Raw genomic sequence first — 16,814 nt, 5'->3', positions numbered from 1 at the left:
CACTTGCATTCTTTAGCCAGTGTTCATGTAAGGTTTATGTTGATGTGTTGTCAAACATTGAAATCTTTATTTTCAACACTTTGCGCTCTTGGGCAGATTTGTCGGCACCTTTGGAAGTGGTTTAGTGAGTTGCAGTGAATGGTGAGACATAAGAGTACCTCCCACAATGGTGATAGAAATATAGAAACATAGAAAATAGGTGCAGGAGTAGGCCATTCGGCTCTTCGAGCCTGCACCGCCATTCAATAAGATCATGGCTGATCATTCACCTCAGTACCCCCTTCCTGCTTTCTCTCCATATCCCTTGATCCCTTTAGCTGTAAGGGCCATATCTAACTCCCTCTTGAATATATCTAACGAATTGACATCAACAACTCTCTGCAGTAGGGAATTCCATTGGTTAACAACTCTCTGAGTGAAGAAGTTTCTCCTCATCTCAGTCCTAAATGGCTTACCCCTTATCCTTAGACTGTGATCCCTGGTTCTGGACTTCCCCAGCATCGGGAACATTCTTCCTGCCTCTAACCTGTCCAATCCCATCAGAGTTTTATATGTTTCTATGAGACCCCCTCTCATTCTTTTAAACTCCAGTGAATACAGGTCCAGTCGATCCAGTCTCTCATATGTCAGTCCTGCCATCCCGGGAATCAGTCTGGTGAACCTTTGCTGCACTCCCTCAATAGCAAGAACGTCCTTCCTCAGATTTGGAGACCAAAACTGAACACAATAGTCCAGGTGAGGCCTCACCAAGGCCCTGTACAACTGCATTAAGACCTCCCTGCTCCTATACGCAAATCCCCTAGCTATGAAGGCCAGCATGCCATTTGCCTTCTTCACCGCCTGCTGTACCTGCATGCCAACTTTCAGTGACTGATGTACCATGACATCCGGGTCTCGTTGCACCTCTCCTTTTCCTAATCTGTCGCAATTCAGATAATATTCTGCCTTCCTGTTTTTGCCACCAAAGTGGATAACCTCACATTTATCCACATTATACTACATCTGCCATGCATTTGCCCACTCATCTAACCTGTCCAAGTCACCCTGCAACCTCTTAGCATCCTCCTCACAGCTCACACCGCCACCCAGCTTAGTGGCATCTGCAAACTTGGAGATATTACACTCAATTCCTTCATCTAAATTATTGATGTATATTATAAATAGCTGGGGTCCCAGCACTGAGTTCTGCGGCACCCCACTAGTCACTGCCTGCCATTCTGAAAAGTGACCCGTTTATCCCGACTCTGCTTCCTGTCTGCCAACCAGTTCTCTATCCATATCAATACATTACCCCCAATACCATGTGCTTTAATTTTGCACACTAATCTTTTGTGTGGGACCTTATCAAAAGCCTTTTGAAAGTCCAAATACACCACATCCACTGGTTCTCCCTTTTCCACTCTACTCGTTACATCCTCAAAAAATTCTAGAAGATTTGTCAAGCATGATTTCCCTTTCACAAATCCATGCTGACTGGGACCAATCCTGTCACTGCTTTCCAAATGCGCTGCTATTTCATCTTTAAAAATTGATTGCAACATTTCCCCCACTACCGATGTCAGGCTAACCGATCTATAATTCGCCGTTTTCTCTCTCCCTCCTTTTTTAAAAAGTGGTGTTACATGAGCTACCCTCCAGTCCATAGGAACTGATCCAGCGTCCGTAGACTGTTGGAAAATGATCACCAATGCATCCACTATTTCTAGGGCCACTTCCTTAAGTACTCTGGGATACAAACTATCAGGCCCTGGGGATTTATCGGCCTTCAATCCCATCAATTTCCCGAACACAATTTCTTGAGTGTGAAAGGAATGGTTTGCACAGTGCAGGGATGCTTTATGGAGCTGGAGTGGAATGGTGCAAACCTGGTGCATCATGTGGCAATCAGGGTGTACATCTTCAAGTAATGTAAATGTGGCCTTGGTGAGGTCATCCCTGGCCTCCCAGGCAGCAATGTGGTCGGGCGCTGATGCCCTGTGTCCTGTGCAGCATCAGGTGATTGTGGAGAAGGTTGGTGTTGTTGTTAGTGAAGCTGGTGTGTGTAGTGATGTTGGTGTTGGGGCTGATTGTGGTGGGATTATGAGCACCAAGGTGAGATTTTGTCAAGGGCACCAATGCTGCTGGAATAGATGGCAGCTGAGGTTGAGAAATGACAGAAGCGATCTGTCAATGGTGAGAGAGGTTGCTCCAAGGAGGTGACAGTGAATAGAGAGTTCACTGCAAACACTTCCAAACTGCATATAGCTCAAAAGTTTCTTCCAAATCCCGAAGGCTTCATCTTCTGATATTATAAAGTGAACAGCTGTGAAATGGTAGCTTTTATACCATTTCTGCAACTGTCAACGTGCCAAAGCAATAGAGAGTCACTGAGAACCCGATACACTTACCTGGCGTGTTCCCTGAGGGACGGCAAACCCATCAAAAAGTTGGTAAAATTGTAAATGTCTGCCTTGAATCTTCTTAAATAGCACTAAACTACCTGCTAAGTACCTTAATGAAGTAACCTGCCGCTTGGTGTCGGGTTTGCAATCCACACACAGTCCTGACAGGTCAGAAACCGACACAGAAATGGGTTTCGAGCGTGACCCGACCTGCTGGCAATGCTAATCAGGGCCCTTTTGACAGCGGGCCCACCTCCAAACCCGCACTTGCAGGGCTGGGAAGATTCCGGCCAGAGAGAATGTTTCCCCTTGTGGGGAAGAGCAAATCTAGAGGCCATGAATATAAGTTAATCACCAAGAAATCAAATAGGGAATTCAAAAGAAACTTCTTTACTGAGAGAGTGGTGAGAATATGGAACTCGCGACCGCAGGGAGTGTTTGAAGCGAATAGTACAGATGAATTTAAGAAGAGGCTAGATAAGCACATGAGGGAGAAGGGAATAGAGGGTTATGCTGATAGTTAGATGAGGAAAGGCGGGAGGAGGCTCGAGTAGAGCATAACGGTTAGCATGGACTGGTTGGGCCGAATGGCCTGTTTCTGTGCCATATATCCAATGTATTCCTATGTAAAGATGTCTATAAGTATTCAAACCAATTAAAAACAACCTAGGAAATTTATGAAAAAAGTAATGTTTCAAAACAAGTCAACATAACAATATAAAACTAAATGTTTAGTGATTTTCATAATCAACACTTGCAGGATTTTCTTTTAACATCATCTATAGAAATCAGAAACATTTTATCTGCAAGATTTTCTATCAGCACGGTTAAAAGGGAGGTGCAACGAGACCTGGGTGTCATGGTACATCAGTCATTGAAGGTTGGCATGCAGGTACAGCAGGCGGTGAAGAAGGCAAATGGCATGTTGGCCTTCATAGCTAGGGGACTTGAGTATGGGAGCAGGAAGGTCTTGCTGCAGCTGTACAGGGCCTTGGTGAGGCCACACCTGGAATATTGTGTTCAGTTTTGGTCTCCTAATCTGAGGACGAACATTCTTGCTATTGAGGGAGTGCAGCGAAGGTTCACCAGACTGATTCCCGGGATGGCTGGACTGTCATATGAGGAGAGACTGGATCGACTGGGCCTGTATTCACTGGGGATCTCATAGAAATATATAAAATTCTGACGGGACTGGACAGGTTAGATGCAGGAAGAATGTTCCCGATGTTGGGGGAGTCCAGAACCAGGGGGCACAGTCTAAGGATAAGGGGTAAGCCATTTAGGACTGAGATGAGGAGAAACTTCTTCACTCAGAGAGTTGTTAACCTGTGGAATTCTCTTCCACAGAGAGTTGTTGATGCCAGTTCGTTAGATATATTCAAGAGGGAGTTGGATATGGTCCTTACGGCTAAAGGGATCAAGGGGTATGGAGAAAAAGCAGGAAAGGGGTATTGAGGTGAATGATCAACCATGATCTTATTAAAGGTGGTGCAGGCTCGAAGGGCCGAATGGCCTACTCCTGCACCTATTTTTCTATGTTTCTAAATACCTCCCTGTGTAAATGTACTTAGCTTTGGGGGAGGGGAATGCATAAAATTTGTTTTTTCAAAAGCAAACGAATAGGCGTAGGACCCCTCCTTCTGGCCTCTTACCCCTGGACCCCTCCCTCTGGCCTCTTACCCTCTCTAGATCTTTTCATTGCGAACTGCTGGCGTGACATCGGCCATTTCAATTTTACTGCTCCCCTCACTCACTCCAACCTACCTCCCTCTGAGCTTGCAGCACTCGCGCTCGCAGATCCAACCCCTACATTGTCATTAAACCTGCTATTGTTTGGCAAACTGACCTCTACCTTGCAGAGGCTGAACGCCAACTCTCTGACACCTCCTCCTACCACCCCCTGGACCATGACCCCAATACTGAACATCAAGTCATCATCTCCCAGACCATCATTGACCTCATCTCTTCTGGAGAGCTTCCCTCCACAGCCACCAACCTCATAGTTCGCCAAACCCACATAGCCTGCTTCTATCTCCTTCCCAAGATCCACAAACAGGACTGCCCTGGTAGACCCATTGTTTCAGTCTGTTCTTCCCCCACAGAACTGATTTCTTCCTAACTTGACTCTATTTTTTCTCCCCTTGTCCAGTCTCTTCCCACCTACATCCGTGATTCTTCCGATGCCCTCCGCCATTTTAACAGTTTGCAGTTTCTCGGCCCAAACCGTCTCCTTTTCTCTATGGACGTCCAATCCCTCTACACTTCCATCCCCCATCAGGATGGCCTGAGGGAACTCCACTTCTTCCTCGAGCAGAGGCCCAACCAGTCCCCATCCACCACCACCCTTCTCCGCCTGCCTGAACTTGTTCTCACATTGAATAACTTCTTCTTTGACTCCACTCACTTCCTACAAATTAAAGGTGTTGCTATGGGAACCCGCATGGGTCCTAGCTATGCCTGCCTTTTTGTGGGATATGTGGAACATTCTTTGTTCCAGTCCTACTCAGGTCCCCTTCCTCACCTCTTTTTCCAGTACACTGATGACTGTACTGGTGCTGCTTCCTGTTCTCACCCTGAACTAGAAAATGCCATTCACTTTGCTTCCAATTTCCACCTAGTATGGAAAACACTTGAAACACCACCTCAGCCCAAATTTCAGCAGTATTAAAACAACACTTCAGACTATGGCCACGACTTTTCATTCCGGGTCGGGAGCAAGGCAGGCGACCTTCTTCATCCGCCTCTGTCGAAATGATTTTACGTGGTTGGGGCGTGTTAAGCCCGCCCTGCGAGGTTCCCAGCCAATTAAAAGGAACCGGGTCTGATGACATTATTTGATGACGTGTCATCAGCCTATTTCCTGAAAGGGACATTGCACAAATTCATTTTGACATTTGTGCTGTCTGTCTTTTTCAGCATTGACGTGCTGTAAACATTGACAAGCACTGCAGAAAGGTGCTTATGGAGGGAGTCACGGTACTCAGGTAGGTTCTCTTCCTCTCCAATGCGTGGAAGAGACCTCCCCAGGACACCAATGCAGCCTAGTTGCACATTGCACAGGGCACAAGCAGGGATGTCGTCAGGAGGAGCTAGCTGCAGTGGCACAAACCTTTCAATGATCTCAGTAGATCACGAAATGTTACTGCAAAGCCACACTCAACCTCATCCTGCTGTGCCACTCATCACATCCCCATCACTCTTCCTTCCTTACCCTACTCCTGCACATCCTTACTCACACCAACTTACCTTGTACCTTCACCCATCCCTCTCCCCCCCTCTCTTTCAATCTACGGTATCACATCCCCATCTCACGAGCCACCCCTCACACTCACCCTGGCCCAATCGTACCAACTAACAATGCACAGGGGTAGGCACTTTGGTATTATTGCCAATGCTGATGTAAAGTTTCTGCTAATGTGTTGTCAAACATTGAAATCTTTATTTTCAATACTTTGCCTTCTTTGACAGATCTGTGTGCACTTTTGAAAGAGGCTTAGTGAGTTGCATTGAATGGTGATATATAACTGTATCCCCTGCCAATAATGATGAGTGTGAAAGGAATGACTTGAGCATTGTAGGGCTGCTTTATAGTGTTGTTGTGGGGTGGTGCCAACTTGGTGCATCATGTGGCAGCCAGGGTGTGCAGCATCAAGTGAAGTATATTTGGCCATGGTGAGGCCATCCCTGACATCCTGGGCAGCATTTTAATCGGGTGCTGATGTCTTGTGTTCTGTGCAGCATCAGGTGATTGTGGAGAAGGCTGCTGTTGTTGTTGGTGATGCTGCTGGTGTGCCTAGTGTTGTTGGTGTTGGGGCTGATCGTACTAGGATTCTGAGGACCAAGGTGAGATTTTTTCAAGGGCACTGATATTGATGGAATAGATGGCAGCTGAAGTTGAGATGACAGAAGCGATCTGTCAATGGTGAGAGAGGTTGCTCCAAAAGGTGACACTGGATAGAGAGTTCACTGCAAACACTTCAAACCTCCATAAAGCTGAAAAGTGTATTCCAAATCCCGAAGGCTCCAGCTTCTAAGATTGGAAATTGAACAGCTGTGAAATGGTAGCTTTTATACCACTTCTGCACCTGTCAATGAGTCAAACCAATCCAAACTAACCCGACACATTTACCTGATATGATCCCCAAGGGATGGGAACCTCGTAAAAAAATTGGGTAAGAACATAAGAAATAGGAACAGGAGTAGGGCATACGGCCCCTCGAGCCTGCTCCGCCATTCAATAAGATCATGGCTGATCTGATCATGGACTCAGCTCCACTTCCCCATCCGCTCCCCATAACCCCTTATCGTTTAATAAACTGTCTAGTTCTGACTTAAATTTATTCAATGTCCCAGCTTTCACAGCTCTCTGAGGCAGTGAATTCCACAGATTTACAACCCTCTGAGAGAAGAAATTTCTCCTCATCTCAGTTTTAAATGGCCGGCCCCTTATTCTAAGATTATGCCCTCTAGTTCAAGTGTTCCCCATCAGTGGAAACATCCTTTCTGCATCCACCCTGTCAAGCCCCCTCATAATCTTATATGTTTCGATAAGATCACCTCTCAGTCTTCTGAATTCCAATGAGTAGAGGCCCAAACTACTCAACCTTTCCTCATAAATCAACCCGCTCATCCCCGGAATCAACCTAGTGAACCTTCTCTGAACTGCCTCCAAAGCAAGTATATTCTTTCGTAAATATGGAAACCAAAACTGCATGCAGTATTCCAGGTGTAGCCTCACCAATACCTTATATAGCTATAGAAAGACTTCCCTGCATTTATACTCCATCCCCTTTGCAATAAAGGCCAGGATACCACTGGCCTTCCTGATCACTTGATGTACGTGCATAATATCCTTTTGCGCTTCATGCACAAGTACCCCTAGGTCCCGCTGTACTGTGGCACTTTGCAACCTTTCTCCATTTAAATAATAACTTGCTTTTTGATTTTTTTCTGCCAAAGTGCATGACCTCACACTTTCCAATATTATACTCCATCTGCCAAATTTTTGCCCACTCACTTAGCCTATCTATGTCCTTTTGCAGATTTTGTGTGTCCTCCTCACACATTGCTTTTCCTCCCATCTTTGTATCATCAGCAAACTTGGCTACGTTACACTCAGTCCCTTCTTCCAAGTCGTTAACCGCAGGCAGAGCCGGCACTTGGGAAATTCACATGAAGGCGGGTTCAGAGTAGACTTCCGCCCTGCTGTCAATCACAGCCATTTTGACAGCAGGCCCACCTTCAAACACACACTTGCAGCACCAGGAAGATTCCGACCATTTCAGCAGTATCAGAAACAAATGTACGGTAGACACATACAAACAACATTTTCTTAATTTATTAAAACATTTCTTTTAGACTGTGTAGAAAACTGCCATGTGGGAAGGTGAGCCACCTACACAAGACCAGCATCAGTCAGGTAGGAATCATGGTCATTTTTACTCTACCTGGCATCATGCGGTACCACCTTCAGTCATTTTTTATTTTGTAACTAGATCATATACACTGATTCCAATGAGAACTCTGACTTGCATGTTAATACTAAGTGAGGAATCAAAAAAGTGATTAGGTTGCAGTCAAATCTCATCATATTACTGGCCTCTCAATTTTGTCAATATTGTTGGCCTTTGTTCCACTGAAGCTATATTCTTGCTCATGCAAAAACCTGTAATTTTGGATTAATTCGTGTCTCCTTGCTGCAGCAGTTTATTGCATGATAGCAAGTCATTGGTGGTACAATGTTATGAGCATGTCCTCAAAAATGAGAACATTCATGGCTAGAACATATTACTAACAGCTAAAATATATTTAAAAAAATAACTTCTGCAATGAGAGAGCAAATCAGGTTATTTCATATCAAAAACTCTGAAAATTAATAACAGTTTTAGTTCACAATTATGAACTTTACCTATAATCTATATCGCAACAGTTCCTTTTACCATCAGAAGGAAGGAGCAAGAAAGATGATCTCCTCTTACCCGTGTGTGTGTTCTAATGTGCATCTTCAATCCGTCATTCTTGCTGAAAGCTTTGTCACAGTAGGGACACTGGTAGGGGCGCTCACCTGCAAACAAGACAGATAACCATCAGTGAAACAGAGAACAGAGTCGAGTGACAGAAAGAGGGGAGCTGCTGCCTCGGCACATCAAGGGAGCACAGCATGGCAAGAGGAACACTTTCTCCTCTAGTCTTAACATTTTTTTGATCAAACAGGCAGATCAGAGCTTTGGATAAACTGTGCATAAAGAAAGGTTTCCCTCAATCACTTGAAGGCTGGATCAAAGTTCCACTCTGAACTGTTTGATCTTTGCTAACAAGGTACAACTCCACACATAGATCACTTTAAAAAAAACATACAAGGCAATAGTGACCTAATGAATGAACAGCCCAGTCCTGTTATTGTATGTTTAATATTATTTGCCAGCCAAATTAGACTCCAATGTTATATGTTTCGATATCAAAGTGAAATTTCACTTTACTTAAAGTGAAGGCCTCATTCTAATGACTTCCAAAGCAAAGGTTAAAAATCACTAAAGTTCAAAATGTAGAATGTACCCTATGTATACAAGATACCATACAAAGAAAAATGAATACAGCTTCTCTGAAGCCTCTTTATTTCCCAGGCTTATTGTATCGTGAATGCCACTTAACTGAATGCCAGTTACACAAATATTTCTTTGAAGTGAATAGAAACTAAAATCCAAAAATAAATTCTATTTGTATCATGTTCATTTCTGACAATGGATTTTAGCTGCTTATTCTTAAGCAGTGTTTACTTCTGTTGCCCTGATTACAAATGTTATTACAATTAAAACACAGATTGTGTACCCAGTCGCTTTCTGAAATGTTTTATTTTGATAGTCCATCAAATGAAATAAATAGAATGCCATGATCTTCAATTTCTATTGTTTACATTTCAGAACATTTTCCATTACAACTAAAGAGGCAATATATTCTGTAACAGAATAATCTTTCTAATACTCAATGCATATTTCTATAATTCAGTAAAATGTTGTGAAAACTAAGTTATTCACCCAATTGCAGTTAACCAGCTGTATTTAATCAGAAATTTGAAATATCAAACTTGACTAGTCGACCGAATGAAGTAATATTTAGCTTCAATATTTTAATAAGTTCTTCTTTATTCTTATGTGTAATTGAATTAGGCCCTGAAACCGTGACAAATTGTACTGCCATGAAAAACAACAAACAGTGCTGAAAACATTAAAAACTACCAAAATAACAGAAACATACAGCAAATTCATTAATGTATTTCCACAGAACAGTAGAGTGTCATGTTTGTAACATATTTCCACTTACATGTCTGTACCTGCATATCGACCTTTGAAAGCTGAGTACATTTTTAAAGTTAAATTATTGTTTAAAATGTAGTCATCATTATTATTCCTGGCTCCATCAAGTCATAAATAAATTTAAATAGAGTTTTGCTAATGTCCCTGGCTTCATCACACCTTAAACATAATAAGAAGCAAGGTAACTGAAAATGATGGCATACGACACAACATTTTACCATCTGTCTGTTATCAAGCAAATGTTGTTTATGCACACTGCAGAGAGATAACCCATTGCACTAAATTCTATTTATGCATTTACAATAAAGATGTGCCCGCTTCAAGGAATCTATCAAATAAGCACCATGACTGAAAATCATCTGCTAAACTCTTATTATGTTCTCTACCTTTGATAATAAAGCAAAGCTGTTTAAAAAAAAACTTATACAATGAGGGGATTCGGAATTATATGAAAATCAAAAAGACCATCAAGATAGGTAGAGAGAAAGAGAGATGGAGCAACAGAGCGAGAGATCGACAGATAGAATTACTTAAATGAAAACACGATGAATGGACCAGTGCTGTCCTGATTGCTGTCTGATGTGTTCAGTTCTTGAAGTGATACAGGTAGGAAGTTTATTCCTATGAGAAATGGAGAAAATGACCCAAGACCAAGGGGACGAAATTGCCACAATTTGAATTAAATAGAAATTTATCGCCCAGCAAAAGTGGAACATAAATGATCCGGAATTGGGACCTTGCTGCATGAAAAAACTTCTGTGCAGTATCGGAGGCGATCTCGCGGGGCGAAAACGCGCCGATGTCACTCAGCGCGATGCGGTTGTGCCACATTGACGCTTCATAACGTCCCTCCCTTTCTCTTAAAGGGGAGCACCGCTGCCAATTCTGCAGCTGCTTCGGTGGCACACACTGGACCACCATGGAGGGTTTCGGCCGAGCCAGCAGCCCAGCACCCAAGAGGGGGTGGCCAAACCAGTGGCTGCCATTGTCGTGCTGACTGCAAAGTCGGCTGACAAAAAACAAGATGGCGGTCGTGGCGCAAGGCTCTCCCCTTTAAGGGCAGGCGGGACGCCCTGGCCACCTCAGCTGTGTGGCCCGCAAAGCTGTCGATGGCATTGTACCACGCCAACCTCGTTCCCACGGGGCAAGTCCCCCCGTGTGGTGTAAAGGGGTCGGCGTGAGGCGATAGGGGGTCGGCGCACATGACGATGGCATCATCGCCTTGTGTGCTGCCGCCCAGGGTGAAAACTACGAGGCACGACGCAAAACTGTTTCCACCGCCGTCATCCCAGGAGCAATTCCAGGCAGGTCGCTTCCACCGCCTGTCCCCGGGCAAAAAGTCCTTATCTCCCCGACAGGTCTTTTGGAAAGGGGCAATTTCGGCCCCCACGACTCTGGTGGTTATAAAGTCAATAATAACCAGAAAGCAAATAATTATTTTGAAAGATACAATGAATCAAAAGCAGTGAAGACTAGGGACCATATAAATGTCACATAATGATAAACTACAATAAGTAGAGAAGGGATATGAGGCCAGTGAAAAGATGAAACGTGGGCAGCAACAAAAGACCATTTTTGTAAAGTGATAGATAAAATTGTGTCAAGGACCAAATTGTTCCCTTCATGGGTTAATTGGATGGAAATATTATGGGGCATCAGGAAATGGCTGATGTGTTAAATTAATTCTTCACATCAGTCTTCATAAATGAAGACCTCGGACAAATTCCAGATCCTGCTAAACTGATTTTGAAATCTACAACATCTGTAGAGGTCAGTAAAGCACGTGTTGTGAAGAAACTCAAGCAATTAAATATTTATAAGCAGCAGAACCAGATGGCATACACCTTACAATCCTCAAGGAAATAAGTGAGGGGAAAGGCGCAGTTCTATTCCATGTTTTTAGTAGTTCCATAAGTACAGATTTCACCTGAGGATTGCAAATTGGATATGGATCAGGGAATCATTAGTTAGTCTAATGATGGTAATGCGGAAACACTCAAAATAATTTCATGGGCTATCAGTACACATCTATATAAGTTATAGAAGGAATAGATCATGCCTCACAAACCTACTGGAATTCAATGATGAAGTAACAAACTTAACAGATCAGAAATATCCAGTGAATGTGGAATCAACAGAATGATTCTACATGTGAAACTTACAAGAAAGAGGCTCAACAAATAAATGGCAGATTAACTAGATGAATTGGAAATTGGTTTGGCAGAAAGAAGGGTTTCCTTCAGACTGCCCAGCTGGTTAAGGCACTGAGTAGCAGAGTCAGGTGGGTCCCACTTTAGATTCTTACTGTATGCCGAGTTAGCTTATGTCAGTTGGGGTAGCAGTAGGCACACTACAATTGGCTTCAGTGCCATTGGATTAAGAGGAAGAAAATTGGCCAGGATTCCACTTCCTAATAGCTATCCAGCAACTCCTGTTGGAAGTACAATTGCATAGAAGTTGTGTGAAGACAGAGTTGGGCTTGGTTGTGATGGCCTCCTGTCACTGAATAACCTGTTCACACTCATTGTTGAGACTCACACATGAAGAATGGCCCATTTGGGCAAGGTTCCAGCAGGTATGTGCTGCCCGTGGAATTGTAATCCTACAAGGAGTTACTGCCTTGAGAAGGGGGCAGGAAAGTGGAAGGGAGAGGAGAAGAAAATTGGCAGAAAAGGGAAAATACATTTTTGAAAAGAAAGCAGCATGAAGGTGACAATACAAAGCTTTGCCTGCATAACAATCACCGCACTACAAAAGGTTTGCTTTGAAACAGTTCAACATGTCAAAGTGCTGCATAAAGCTCCACCACAATTTGTTCTGGGTCCCCTGCTGTCTACACGTTTCACATTGTGGGGGATTCTAATAATATTACAAAAAGGGCCGATGGCACCAAGATGTGGCCAGGTGATTAGAATAGGCAAGGTTTATAGGATTCAAAAAAACTGGATAAAGTGGTGAGCTAAGGAAAGGCAGATGGATTTCAAAATGATTAAATATAAGGGAATCCATGCTGGTACAGGAAATATGAACCATGTGTACTTAGTGGATGGATCCTATTTTAAATGGGCCAGTTAATTGTGGAACTGAGCGAAGCTCAATTATACAGAGATACATCAACAGGTGCTTCTCTTTACTGGGAGGGCAGCACTAATATTTTTCGACAGGGTCTTCCCTTTTATAGGGATGACACCACTCAAAACTGATATCATAAATAAAATTATCAGTAAATATAAATGGAATTATATCTGTGAGATCAGGAGAAACTAAACAGAATGCATTTTATGGCTGGTCACATAAAAGGGAACAGATTACATGAGAGTAATTTTAACCTCCATGCCATTCGGGGTCTCAACCAGAACTCCTCCCGGCTGCTTGGAAATCCCGTCTTGTGTGTTTATTTTTTCCATACATAAATTATTTCCTAATAAGTACATGTGTCATTTTTGAATGAGAGTGACAGTAAAATTACAGAACTTAAGAAGTCCAGCTCATGAGAACAGACACATAGAAGTGAGTTTGGGTTGGGTAGGATGTTAAAATATAAAAATTCTCAAACCCAAACTCAACCTGCCTTGAACCCACCCACTTCCGGTTTTAAGGGAGGCGGGTCTCTCATTTAAATATTTTAGTGAGGCTGCATGCCTCAGATTGTACCTGTGTATCATGCTTAATTCCAGAGCCTTGGGAATCCCGACAGCTAAAGGGAGGCGTGAGGTGCTGCAGAGAACCAGGTAAGTGCTTTTCCGGCCCTGCTTGTGGACCACGAGGAGCAGGAGTGCTTCCCCCGCAGCGTCCCAAGCAAACCTGTTCGCCACTCCATGCCATCGGACCACCCTGCAATCACCGGCCCCCACAACTCGGCTTCAGATCTCTCTCCAAACCCCCTCGGAATCGAGGAAGACTGCTTCCACTCTTAAAATGAGTCCTTAGATGGGGGCGGGCGAGGAACCTGTTTCAGAAAAACACCCAAGTTGTGGAGTTAAACCTCCATGCCATTCGGGGACTCAACCAGAACTCCTCCCCGCTGCTTGGAAATCCTTCCCATATGTTTATTTTTTCCAGACATAAATTATTTCCTAATAAGTGCATGTGTCATTTTTGAACAAGAGAGTGACAGGAAAATTCCAGAACTTAAGAAGTCCAGGTCATGAGAACAGATACATGGAAGTGAGTTTGTTTTCATTGGATGAAAGTAATTGGGAAGTGGTAAGGCATGATCCAAATCTTTAAAATTGAGAGTCAAAGATACCGTAGAAGTAAGCAATCTACTTGACTTTGGCTATGAACACCGAAATGGTGGACTCATATTCAAAATTAATGAGCCCCAAGTAAGACTACAGATTAGATGAGTTCTCTCTCTCCATCCCACAACATAGTGACTTTGTAGAGCAGACCTTCAGAAAAAATCAGTTTGATGCTGTTAAAAAACTTTGTAAAATAGCTGGAAAAATATTGTCTTATAAATAGAATTCTAGATCATAAGGATATGTATAGAATGAGATGATTGAACAGTCCATAAGACTCACTAGTTGAGATATCATGTGAGGATAGATAAATATTCAATTTTGCTTGATTAAATTTTTCAATCAGACAGCATTTATGTAGAATTCTGCTTTAGGACATTTTAGGTGGGGTAGATTATACAATGTCTATGGAAGGACTGAGTTTGATGAACGGAATTTGTTTTTCTTATTCCATGCTTTCCTACATGACTATAAGACAAAGGCTCATTAACATGACCTTATGTTCATCCTCTGAGAAAGTCACATCTGTTGATGTAAACATGTCACTTGATATGCCCCAAGAGACCAGCTTCTCAAGAGCGGATTGAGTGGAATTACCCAGGTTATACTTGCTGAGTATTGGGAGGTACACGTCGATGGGAGCAGGCAGAAAATCCATATCCACAACTGGGGTTATGGATCTTTATTTTTGTGTTTGCATACGCCCATATGGGCAAGTAATTTCTAACTCTTGCGGAAAATAATTGTAACAACAGACACAATAAAAGGGACCTTGCAAGTGGATTGGGAGGGAATTCAGTCAAATGTCTGCATCTCAACTGGCAATGGCATGAAATCTGGCCCTGAAATGCATTTTGTTTAAACCAACATCAACTCTAGATGATAAGAGTATGTAAATCAGCTGAGACATCCCACCAAATGTTAAATCTTGATGAATTTCAGGTCTAATCCAACCTCCAGTGTTATTTTAAACAGAGCAGTGAAAAATCTCGATGCTCCAGTGCTTTGAAGCCCTTTACAAACGCAACCAGGTTTTAACAGAATGCCCTATTCGCCTATATGTAGGTCTGACTCCATTCACATAATTTCATGACCTCGCTACCCATTGGCAGCCCATACTGAAATTGGGATGCATATTGTGTATCATTCTATGGCCACTTAAAATAATGGTTGGTACATCATGCGGGCACTCACCCAAATTTCTAATATGCACCATCAGAGGGTGAGGCTGTCCACTGGCAGTGTGGAGTTGGAAAATTACCCTGTCATATAGCAAACCAAAGTATCTGTTATACCAACAGCATTAGCAGAATCTCATTGACTGCCGAAGGGTGCCCCATGTCAAATAATTTCAGACAAATGCTCATCAAGAAACATCAGCCTTAAATTATATTATAATCTGTCTGATTTGGCAGCAAAATGTGTGAATTGCTCCAGAATTTAAATCCCCAAAGAATCTTGATATTGTCATTAAAAAAAAACCTTGCATCTACAACTGACTGTCATCTTAAAATCCTCATAAGAAATAATTGACCATCTCCTTAATGGGAAAGCTGTAAGAATAACAGTTGAGTAATGATCTGTTTGATGGAAATGATGTCAAATCTTTCAACAGTGACATCCAACAGTATAACAATCAAATAAATGCAAAACCAGCCATGTTTAATTTTAACAAAAATCACAATTTTCCTTAATTCATTATTACATTAGTAACTTGGTTTATATACAACTGTGACAATTAGTTTATCATTAATCCTTGTCTGAAACCTTGGCATACAGGTGAGATATCTGTATGCAAAGTCCTGCCCCTTACTCCTGGAATGAGGTGTAAATTGTGCTGTAATTATACATCAGTGTGATGTTCCCCACTATATACTGCATCTACGCTATTTCTTCTTTTGACATTCCTTTCACACAGAGAGGAAGCTAAGGAGTAACAATGATTTAACTGATTGCCATTAAGAACATAAGAAAAGCAAACTATTGAAGCTCATCCTTCTAGTACCCTAGCTCTCCCATCTTAACATCTACTTGCATTTTAAATGTCCCTAATGTTCTTGCCTCGATTAACTGGCCTGGGAATGTTTCCAAACATTAGTAATTCTTTGAGTAAATAATTTGTTCTAAATGTATTCTTCACTATTTCAAATTCATGTCCTTGGTGTTACTTCCTGACTTATTTTGAAGTATAGGACGTATGAGTTCTTAGAAACCTGTAAGATTGTGTGAGGACTTGGCATGGGCAAGCATAAATGTGGAACAGGTTGACGGTAAAGACTTTGTGGCACGCAATTTTGAGTCATCTACTTGGTACCTATTACTGTGCAGTAGTCATACCATGACAAATTCCTTAAAGTATGCTATTTTCTCTTGCATCTGTCCCTGGGTTTTGCAGGTGCTATACACAGCATTCAGTCTGGTTCCCCTCTCCTGCCAGGCATGGTTTACTGCTATAATGGGTGGAGGATGCCCTAGAGTGCCAAACAGGGTGGCCCTCTTCACTCCCACTTCTTGAAGCAGTCATGCCCCCTTTCAAAGCCATCATATCAGAAAGGGAGGGGTGGGGGGGGCACTCTGGTTCTGTGCCACTACACCACTTGCCCACAGACTTTATTTCATGCCCCCTATAGCTTTTGGAACTGTTGACAAATATTTAAGTGACCACTAAAGGCTCTAGGAAATTTTGACACCCTATATGGCTATTTATCTTTAAGTGACCATATTCCTTTATATTTTCTGAGAGCCAGAAATTTTATCCCCCCACCAATGCTTCCTGCAGCAGGGCCAATGTGTACGTGTTCAATTTATTTAAATTAGCTGATATTTTAAACTTGGGTAAGGACATCTCTCCTTGCTCACTGCATGCCATGTGCATG

The 16,814-nt window shown here is 42.6% G+C and overlaps 1 protein-coding gene across 5 annotated transcripts in view; it reads right to left on the bottom strand.

Moving 5' to 3' along the window:
- prdm5 (PR domain containing 5) overlaps positions 1–16,814 on the bottom strand; it is a 479,054-nt gene that overhangs the window by 72,413 nt on the left and 389,827 nt on the right. For all 5 annotated transcript variants that reach the window (XM_070863981.1, XM_070863995.1, XM_070863973.1 and 2 more), the window contains one exon: positions 8,360–8,445. In XM_070863981.1, the coding sequence (XP_070720082.1) occupies positions 8,360–8,445 (86 nt within the window). The remainder of the gene's footprint in view (positions 1–8,359; positions 8,446–16,814) is intronic.

The sequence above is a fragment of the Pristiophorus japonicus genome, chromosome 2, assembly GCF_044704955.1.
Source record: "Pristiophorus japonicus isolate sPriJap1 chromosome 2, sPriJap1.hap1, whole genome shotgun sequence".
In the NCBI taxonomy this organism is placed as follows: Eukaryota; Metazoa; Chordata; class Chondrichthyes; family Pristiophoridae; genus Pristiophorus; species Pristiophorus japonicus.
This window is presented reverse-complemented; position numbering and strand designations above follow the sequence as displayed.